The sequence below is a fragment of the Pelecanus crispus genome, chromosome 11, assembly GCF_030463565.1.
Source record: "Pelecanus crispus isolate bPelCri1 chromosome 11, bPelCri1.pri, whole genome shotgun sequence".
In the NCBI taxonomy this organism is placed as follows: domain Eukaryota; kingdom Metazoa; phylum Chordata; class Aves; order Pelecaniformes; family Pelecanidae; genus Pelecanus; species Pelecanus crispus.
Genome location: NC_134653.1, coordinates 4,615,028 through 4,625,195, shown reverse-complemented (window position 1 = coordinate 4,625,195; position 10,168 = coordinate 4,615,028). Strand labels below are relative to the sequence as shown.

Below are 10,168 nucleotides of genomic sequence, written 5' to 3'. Positions count from 1 at the left end.
CTGAAACGCGGGGAGGGGTCTTGCCATGCAGTGGGGGTCTTGCAATGTGGAGGGGGTCCTGCAATTCAAGGGGGCTTTTGTCCTGCAGGGAAGGGCCTCGCACTGCAGCGGGTCTGGCAGCGGGGAGGGGGGGTCCCTGCGATTCAGGGGGGGCTCCCGCCGCGCCTCGGGGCCCCGCAGCCGGGCGGGGGGCGGCGGGGGTGCCGCGGCGGAGGCCGGGGCGGGGGGGTGCGGCGGGGCGGGGGTCGCGGCGGGGCCGGCCCCGGCGGGCGGGGGGCGGTGCCGCGGCCCCGGCGCTATAAAGGCGGCGGCGGGGCGGGCGCGGCGGTCGGCGGCGGCGGCGGCAGCAGCGGCAGGATGACGGCGAACGGGACGGCGGAGCCGGTGCAGATCCAGTTCGGGCTCATCAACTGCAGCAACAAGTACCTGACGGCGGAGGCTTTCGGCTTCAAGGTGAACGCCTCGGCCGCCAGCATGAAGAAGAAGCAGATCTGGACGCTGGAGCAGGACGGGGAGGACTCCAGCGCCGTGCTGCTCAAGAGCCACCTGGGCCGGTACCTGGCGGCCGACAAGGACGGCCGGGTGAGCTGCGACAGCGAGGAGCCGGGTCCCGACTGTCGCTTCTTGGTGGTGGCCCACGGCGACGGGCGCTGGTCGCTGCAGTCCGAGCCCCACCGCCGCTTCTTCGGCGGCACCGAGGACCGCCTCTCCTGCTTCGCCCCCGCCGTCTCGGCCGCCGAGAAGTGGAGCGTCCACCTGGCCATGCACCCCCAGGCCAACCTCTACAGCCTGGCCCGCAAGCGCTACGCCCACCTGGGACCTCGCCGCGACGAGCTGGCCGTGGACCGCGACGTGCCGTGGGGCGTGGACGCCCTCATCACCCTCCTCTTCGTGGAGCAGCGTTACAGCCTGCAGAGCTGCGACCACCGCCTGCTGCGCTGCGATGGCCGCCTGGTCCCCGCCGCCGAGCCCGGCACCGCCTTCACCCTCGAGTTTCGCTGCGGGAAGGTGGCCTTCCGCGACGGGGAGGGCCGCTACCTCGCCCCCTCGGGCCCCAGCGGCACCCTCAAGGCGGGCAAGAGTGCCAAGGTGGGCAAGGACGAGCTCTTCGCCCTGGAGCAGAGCTGCCCGCAGGTCGTGCTCCGAGCCGGCAACGACAGGAATGTCTCCACCCGGCAAGGTACGAGGGGATTTGGGGGGGCGATGGGCACGACCCGAAGTCCCCGGGGTACCGCCGCCCCCGGGCTGTGCCCCCCTGCACCCCTGGGGCATCGCCTCCTCCGCATCACCCCAGAATCGCCCCCTCGGAGTGGCCCCCCCCCGTCCCCCCAGCACCCCCCGCCCTCCTGCAGCAGCGACCCCGCAGGGTGCCCCCCCGCATCCCTCTGCCATCACCTCTTTAGGGTCTCTCCCCCTGCCCCGCCCCGGCTCGAACCCCTTCTCACACACGTCCCTACACCCCTACCGAAGTCACCGTCTCCCCAGGGCACCCCCCTGCGCCCCTCCAGCACGGCTGCCCGCGGTCCCTCCCCCGACCCCTCCATCATCACCCCCTGCCCCGCATCCCTCTCCCCTCCTCCTCCAGCATCGCCTGCCTGGGGCCCCCAGCCCTGCAGCACCCCCGGCCCTGCAGGGTGCCCTGGGTGGGGGAGGAATGGTGAGGGGCCTGCTTTGGGGTGCAGGGATGGGGGGGGGCTTTGGGAGGGGTGGATGGGGTCTTCCCCTGCCGTGAAGGAGGCAGGGCTGCCATCCCTCGCCTTCCTACCTGCGGAGCTCATTGTTCACCCAACAAAGCCTCCGCCAAAATCCCCCTTCCCCGAGCATCGCGGGGCTGCGATTCCCCCCCGCGTGGGGCTGCACTCCCCCCCGTGGGGCTGTGTCCCCCAGTGGGTGGGGGGGAGCAGGGTGCCGCCCACCCCCCTGGCCTTGGCAACGTTTCATAAATGGCTTCACCAAAATGCCTGCGCCGAGCCGTGACCTACATCCACCCACAAAAAGGCCACCGTTCCTCCGTGCCGCCCGTCTCCTCCGCCCGCCGGAGAAGCCACCGTGCCGCCTGCCTCGAGCGTCGTGGCCACACGGCTCCCCGGGCACATGGCCGCCCGCCCACCTTCGAGCACCCAGCGTGCATCCTGCCGCCCCAGCTTGAGGGGTGCTTGCCGGAGGACGGGGGTGCCCCCCCGGTCCGCAGGCAGGGCGATGCTGGAGGTGCACGGCTGCCTGCCGCGGCCGGGCCGGCGTGGCAGCCCCGGGGCACATCGCCGGCGTGCCAAGTCAGGCCAGCGCACGCAGGGCGCGGGATGGGTGCGAGCATGTCTCGCTGCAGCAAAGCCTGGAGGAACGAGCAGCGGGGAATTTTTTTTTGTGTGTGTATAGATAATATTTCAAGGATGCAGCTTAACCCTCAGCCATGCCTGGGCAGCTCCTTGCAGGGAGCTCGCTGCCTTTCTCCTTTCCAACAGCAAATCCTGCGCTGCAAAGCAGCCCCTTTTAAAAAAAAAAAAAAAAAAAACCAAAAACCCAAAGCCTGCAAAGATGGGCAGCGGGGACTATTTGCCCAGGCGCAGGGGTTTGAGGAGGAGGATGGCGATGGCGGGAGGCTGCCGCAGCACCGTGGGGGAAGGGCTGCTGCAGCCCTTTGTCACCGGAGACGGGAAAACCAGATGTGGGGGGGGAGATGGGCAGGCGGGGGGTCCCCCACGGTGGGACGGGACGGTGGTGGGGGACCCCACGGTGTGGGTGGGAGCGCTGCTGGTGGACCCGCTGGCTTTGTGTGATTTGGGATGGATGAGGGGGAGGTGAGAAAGGGCGGGGGGGAGCCGCAAATCTCCCCAGCAACAGGGGGCTCTGGGCTGTGCCCGGCCCTTTTCCAAGGAAAACACAGCGGGGAGGGGTGTGCTGGGGCTGCACATCCTCACTTAAGTCCGTTTTGGCCGCAGAAGCTGTTTCCACGCGGTTTATCCTGCCCGGCAGCAGCGAGAGGCTGGGAGCTCTCTGGGGCTCGCCCTCCCTTCTCCCGTTGGGAAAGCGCCTTGTCCCAAGGTTACCGAGAAGGCAGCCGAGAAACAGCCGTCGGAGGAAGCGGTTGCAGACAGCCCTTTCCCCCCGCCGAGCTGATAAGCGCTGCGCTGCCGGCAGATGCGCCGGAGGCCGCCGGGGCTGGGCGATGCGGGATGTGGGCGCAGGGAGCGGCTGCAGCTGGGCGCAGGCTCCTGGGGGAAGGCGGCTCCTGCTCGTGTGGAGTCGGGGAGGGAGCGGGGATGGCAGTGGGTGTCGTCCCCCCCACCGCTCCATGGGAGGAGTGGGGATGGGGCCACGGGGATTTTGCGGTTCCCCTGGCTGGGAGCTGGAGCCGGTCCAGCCTTGGGACAGCGCTGTCCCACGAGTGCCGAGTCAGCTCCTGGCTCGGAGCCTCCTCCCTGTCCCCGGGATGGCCGGCGCTGCCGTCCCCTGCACGCAGGGCACTGGGGACCACGATGCCAGCAATCCGGGGGGGGGCACGAGGTGGGTGCCAGCCCTGCCTCTGCGCCAGCACCGGGGCTGGGGGAGGCCCTGGCACCTCTCCCCTGCCTCCAGCCGCAGAAGGACGGGGTCCCTGGGGAGCCCTGGGCTCCGTGAGAGCCCCCATCTCCCCATTGCACCCTCAAACAGAGCTGAATCGGGGTGCTGCTGCAGAAAGCAGCCTCTTCCCTGGCTCAATGGCTCCTTTCTAGCCCCGGCTGCCGCAACAAAGGGCCCTTTGTGGGCCGAGGGTCCCCGGGGGCAGAGCGCTGGCGTCCTCCCCGCTCCGCTGGGCCCCTGCCAGCCCCCCGCCCAGCCGAGGTGTGCCGCCTGCCTCCCCCACCCTGATGGGGGGAGAGGATGGGCCGCCTCGGGGGCGAGGCATTTCGGGAAGAGGGGTCCGGGGAGGGGGGCGAGCAAGCAGCGCGGTGACAGGAGCGCGCCTGGGCATGCCAGGTTGGCGATGGAGATCTCTGCTCCGGGGCCAGGAGTCCTCCCAGCACGGGGTGGGTCGGTGCTGGCTGCGGCCGATTTCCCTGCCCCGGTTCATCTCGGTGCCGCAGCGAGGTGGGGAGATGTGGCTCCGGGGTGGCGGGCACGGCTGGGGGCACGTGGGCGCAGGCGCAGGTTTTCATCCGGAGATGCCAAGTGGCATGGTGGCACTCAGCGATACCGTGAAGCCACAGGAAATCCATAGGGAGGGAGGTGGGATCCATGTTTCACCCCCACCCCTTGCAGGAGCTGCACCTCCAGCAGAGGAGCTGCATGGTCCTCGGGTGCTCCAGGCTTTGCTTTTAGACAAAAACTTGCTTGGATTTACGTATGGGCGCAACATAAGAGCGGCCAAAGGGCAGGGAGGGGACAAGTCTCGGGGCACTCGCACAGCTGCAGCATGGAGTGGAGGGTGCCAGAGCCCTGCAGGGACACCGGACCTGGCCTGCGCAGGCAGAGCTGGGTGCAGCCACCCCGGCTGCTGGGGCATGAGGACCTGCAATCCTCGTGCCCTGCCGCCCACGAGGGCTCGGGGGCTTTGCGGGGTGCTGCCGGCGCTCCCTCGGAGGGAGGCGGGCTCGAGTTTTTTTTTCAGGCATAACCATGGGTTTTTTGGAAAGGAGCCTCTTGGCCTCTGGGGAGTTGGAGGATGGGAAAGGTGCAGCCTCCCATCTGCTCCGGGTGCTGGGCAGGGCTGGCAGCTGCCTGCGCGCCCTGCCAGCTCCCAGCCGTCGAAAGGCAGCGAGCGGAGCCCGGGCGCAGGCAGCTGCTGCCGTGTGGGTCTGCCCACCGTGGGTTCGGGCTTGGGGGCTGGCTTGTCCCACCGGCTGGCTGTGGTCCCCCAGGTTCTTGGCCTCCTCTCCGTGGAACGCGTGTCCCACTGGGTCTCGCCAGCATCCCAGGACGGCTCGTAGGACACCCTCTGCATGAGCTTAACATAGAGGGAAAGTCTTTTGCGTGCTGTAAATGCCCCCCTCTGCTGGGTCTGCAGCCCCTCACGGCACGGAGGTTGGCATGGCCACAGCAAACCGCTGCTCCTTTAGATGGAGAAGCTTGTCGCTTTGGGAAGAGCGGGAAGGTACGTGTGTGCTCTGGGATGGCCACAGGCCTCTGTGTGCATCCGCTGTCCTGGGCTGGAGAGCAGCGAGGGCTGAGGCATCGATCATGGAATCATAGAATCGTTTAGGTTGGAAAAGACCTTTAAGATCATCCAGGCCAACCTTGCAGACCCAAGGGGTTGGCAGCAGCTGAAAAACCTGGGCAGCTGAGGACTTGGGAAGCCCTTTCCTGCCCCAGCGCTGGTTTTCCTCCCCATCGCCCTTGCCCGGCTCTCCGGGGACCTCCAGCCCAGAGGCTTTGTTTGGAGGGGGTCGGTGTTAGGAAGCCCTGGGGAGACACATGCCTCAGCCCGCCCTGCTCCCACCTCCAGCCTCCCCATCCTCCCCAAGACCCCTGTAGCAAACCTGTGTTGCTGATGGAGCCGGAGGCCATCCCATGTGGGGAATTTTTGGGGGCCCAGACGTGCCTCAGCTCTCGCCCCTCCTGAAGCGCCGCCCTGCCATGGCGTGCTCGCCCCCCTCCCGCCTCCAGCTGTAATTAGCAGCTTCGTCAAGGTCAGGCAGAGTCGTGCTGGCTCCAGACTGTAAATTTACCGAGAGCGGTAATTAAAGCGTGATTGGAGCGGCAGCGGCTCGGCCGGGCGCTGCGGGAGACACCAGCTCCCTGCAACAGCCCTGGGCTGCAAAAAGCAGGGGTGGTGGCGGGGGTGGCTGGAGGGACAGCTTCTGTCCTCCGCCGCGGGGACACGGGGACGTCTCCCTTGGACCTGCCATGGTCCTACCGCCTCTGACCCCCCCAAACCTCCTGCTCTGGCTCAGTTACAGCCCTTTGAAGCCTCCTTCTGCCCCAGCTGTAATTGCATTCCTTTCTGCTGAGTCGGTGTAACCCAACCCAGCGCCGCTTTCGGGGAGGGGGTGGTGGGAGACCCTCCTGCCGTCGGGCCCTGCGAGGCACTGGGGAAAGCCAAACCTCTGCACGACGGCGGGAGCGTGGGCAATTCATTGCATGGTTGGGGGGAAGCTGGTGGGTTCGCTGTGCTCCGTAGCGGGGGTCTCGGGGGGAGAGGGGACGATGTCGGGGGGCTCCTGGCACACTCTGGCCCATCTGATCCTGCTCGGGGGCACAAAGCATCCCCCCAGGCTCGCCCCATCACCTGCAGGTCAGGGAGCTCCTCACCTAAAAACGTGGTGAGGAAGAAACACCGCTGCCCGCTTCCTCCCATGCAAACTGCAGCAGCAGCTCTGGCAGGTTTGGGGGTGCCAGCAGCCTGGGGCGCTGGGCTGCATCCCCAGCATCCCCTCCCGCAGCCCAGCCCCTCTCCATGAGCCCCCGCAGAGCCCCTCTTCCCCCTCTCGCTCGGCTCCGGCGAGCGGGCGGTCACACGGCTCTCGAGAGGAGCTGGAGCAGCCTGCCACGGCGCTGCTTTCCCGGCGGGGGTGCAAAATCAAAACCAAATGTTTCCACCGACCGCTGGCTCGGCCCCTGGCAGCCCTGGGAGGCAGCGAGAGTGGTGCAACCACACGAGCCGAGGACTTGGCCGGGGGGGCTGGGGTTGGTGGCCATGCAGCACCCCTCTGCCTGCCACGCTGCCCCAAATACCCCGGGGAGCGAAGCGGGGGGTGGCTGCGTGTCCATTGGGAGCTGCAGAAGGTGCTGCGGGATGCAGGATGCCTGGCGGGAGAGGGGATGCTGTGAACAGGCAGCGGCGTGGCAGCCACAGGAGAGTTTGGGCCTGGGAGATAAGATTACAGCCAACAAAGAAAAACCTTCAAAGCCTAATCCCTTTGGGAAAGGTGGGAGACTGATATGCAAAGCAGAGGCTGCTCCCTTGGGGGCCGCCGGACACCGATGGCTGTTTGGAGATGCAGGCGGGATGGTGGGAAGCTGCCAGGTAGCTGCGTCTGCCCTAGCTGTGGGATCTGCGGGAAGACATCTCTGTTTCCAAGGCCCGAGGCTGGTGTGTGGAGGTAGCTGGTCCCTCCCCAGGTGGGTCAGCACCCGCTGGACGCAGCTGGCAGGACGTGCCGGTGGCTTTCCAGTGCAGAAGGGCCACCAAGGCTGCGGTCCCTCAAGCCCTCGCGGCGACCGTGTATTGCTGTACTCGAAATCCCAGCGGCCGAGAAACTGGGAGGCAACGCACCATGGAGGTGCAAGGGTGCCAGCCCCACGAGCAGGTTTTTGGCCCCAGGAAAAGGCAGATTTGGGCAGAAAGGTTGCACGCACCCTTTGCATCCTTCCCAGGACCAGGTGCGTGGTTGGACTCGAGCCTGTAGCACCCATGCAGCAGGGGAGGGACGTGGGTGCTTTCTGCTCTGAAAAACTCCTCCGGTTCCACTAAACCGCAGTCCATATCGCCATCCCCTCCCGGGCTGCTCTCACCAGTTACGGACCCATGCCCCACTGGTGGTACTGGGGCCTGTCTCCACTCGTCCCGGCTGTGGGTAGGCAGGGACGAGCAGGGCTGAGCGCCGCGTCCCGGCTCCCTCCCCGAAACCTGGCGTGGCAGCTCGGCCGCTTTGCTTTGGCGCCAGGCTACGGCTTGTGACTCGCATCCCAAAAGTATTTTTAGGCAGAAATCCACCAAGCGGGAGAGCTCTGGAGAGGATTTGGCCCCGCTAGCCCTGACTAAGCAGGTTTGCTTGGGCTCGCTGCCTGTGGGTGGATGTGCATGTGGCTGGAGGGGCTGGCGGTGGCCCCAGGACTGTGGCTGGTGGCCCCAGGACCGGCTGCACCCACTTCTGAGGCTGCTGGGGCAAACGCTGCCTCTGGTCCCTTTGGTGCAGGGACAGGTCATCCCGGCTGGCAGAGCTGGGGGACAGGCTGGTGCTGATGGTTTTTTCTGGGAGCCGGGGAAAGGCTTGGCTGCCCTAGGGCTTTCCCAAGTCTCCTCTCCCTGCAAATCTTGCCGCCCCAGTGGGCTGTGACAATTTATGGATGAAAACCGGTGCCACGGTCCTTAAACACACCGCGGGCTGGGGTTTCATAGCTGGTGCGGCGGCCTCTGCTAATGGATTGAATACAGCCCTTTTCTGTGTGAACTGTCCAAGTTGCTTAATCGTGATGGAGCCGGAGAGTCCGGAGCCGAAGCTCAGGGCTGCCTCAGCTCAGTCCAAACCTCGGTTATGGCCTTGAGTAGCCAAATGAAATCCTGGATTTGAACCCAAAATGCCAGAGGGGAGGTGCGTGCGAGGGATTCGGGAATCACCAAAGCTCACCCAGGGGAGCAGGAGCCCCTCTCAGTTGGGTTTCCTGGGCTGTCCCCGCACCCAGACCCGCTGGAGGTTGGTTGGGGTTCCCCCCCCTCCGTGCCCCCCATCTCCATCTGCCTCTGCCCCACAGGGATGGACCTCTCAGCCAACCAAGACGAGGAGGGTGACCAGGAGACCTACCAGCTGGAGATCAACAAGGACACCAAGAAATGCGCCTTCAGGACCTACACTGGGAAGTACTGGACCCTCACCTCCAACGGGGGCATCCAGTCCACCGCCTCCACAAAGTGAGTCCCCTGTCCCTGGCAGCTCGGGGCCATGCCTGGGTTTCGGGGACCCCTCTGCGTCTCCCAGGGGAATCCAAGGGGGATTTTCCAGCCTAGGCGCTTGCCCCAAAATGCTTCCCAGCGAAGGCAGTGAATTCCCCGGAGAGCCGGGGCTGGGTTGAGGCTTGCCGCCCACGATGCTCGGGAAGTCCCTCAGGCCACGTAATCCTTCCCGGCTGGCTGGGGCTGTCGAAATGCTTTACCCTGCAGTTCAACCCTACGCTAGCTGAGAGCCGGGTGGAAACCCCAAAAGTGCATTTGGCTGCCTGCCTTCCTGCCTGTCTCCCGCCTGCCTCCTGCCTGCGGGGCGAGCGCTTCCCGTCGGGATGGCCACCATGACGTGGCTCATCCCGCAAAAATGGATCCAGTGGGGGTCTCCCAGTCCAGGCGCGGCCCTTTCCGAGCTGGTGGGGTGGCATCAGCAGGGTCCCCGTCCGTCGCGTCCCGCTGACCGGCCTCTCTGCTCCCGCAGGAACGCGAGCTGCTATTTCGACATCGAGTGGTGCGACAAGCGCATCACCCTGAAAGCTGCCAACGGCAAGTACGTGACGGCGAAGAAGAACGGGCAGCTGGCGGCCTCCATGGAGACGGCGGGTAAGGGACCCCCTTAGGGACCCCCGCCCCGGCACTGGGGCGGCAGGGGACGGACAATTCCTCCCCAAACCAGGCTCCCCTTCCAAGCGATGCTCAGGAATGCAGGCAATAAGTTTTTTCTTAATGGCTGCACACCACTTCAGGTGCCGCGGGATTTGGGGGGGGCAGATGGGGTGGGTGAGAAATGGGTGGGGGGGTACAGCCCACCCTCCTCCCTGCTGCCTGCCAGCGCGGGGTCCGGCTGTGCCCCCCCGGGCCGCTCTCGCAGCCCCCTCTCACAGCCCCTCTCCTCTCCGGCGCAGGCGAGACGGAGCATTTCGTGATGAAGCTGATCAACAGGCCCATCATCGTCCTCCGTGGCGAGCACGGCTTCATCGGGTGCCGGAAGGTGACCGGCACCCTGGACTCCAACCGCTCCTCCTACGACGTCTTCCAGCTGGAGTTCAACGACGGAGCCTACAACATCAAGGGTGAGTCCCCGGCGGTGGGTGCAGGCGGGGGGGATGATGGCCATTAGGGTGGCCGTGGTGGCTCACGGGGCCACCTTGTCCCCTCTCCCTCTGCCCGCAGATGCCACCGGGAAGTACTGGATGGTGGGGAGCGAGTCGTCCGTCACCAGCAGCAGCGACACCCCCGTGGACTTCTTTTTTGAGTTCTGCGACTATAACAAAGTGGCTATCAAAATCAATGGCAAATACCTGAAGGGCGACCATGCCGGGGTCCTCAAGGCATCGGCCGACGCCATTGACGCCTCCACCCTCTGGGAATATTAATGCACTTTAGCGTACCTCCCATTGCCAACTTTTCTTTCCCCTCCTCCGTCCTTTTTTCCTTTGGGTTTTGTTTCTCCTCTCTGTAAAAGGATTTTTCAGACCGGCTTGCCATTCCCTCCCGCCGTAGAGTCGGTGCGTTATGTGGGAGGCGGGTCTCCATAAATCTCTGTAAGAACTGGAAAAGTGATGGGGCAGCCTGCCTATAGCTTTGTAA

General features: G+C 65.8%; 1 protein-coding gene across 2 annotated transcripts; it reads left to right on the top strand.

Moving 5' to 3' along the window:
• The first annotated feature begins 357 nt into the window (after positions 1-357).
• FSCN1 (fascin actin-bundling protein 1) lies at positions 358-9,954 on the top strand. 2 transcript variants are annotated; one of them, XM_075719009.1, is made up of 5 exons: positions 358-1,180; positions 8,392-8,548; positions 9,060-9,181; positions 9,484-9,651; positions 9,752-9,954. In XM_075719009.1, the coding sequence occupies exons 1-5, from the start codon at positions 358-360 to the stop codon at positions 9,952-9,954; spliced, it is 1,473 nt and encodes a 490-aa protein (XP_075575124.1). The 2 variants fall into 2 exon arrangements, with proteins under 2 accessions (XP_075575124.1, XP_075575125.1); XM_075719010.1 differs by having other exon boundaries at positions 9,484-9,665; positions 9,766-9,954.
• Positions 9,955-10,168: the final 214 nt, after the last annotated feature.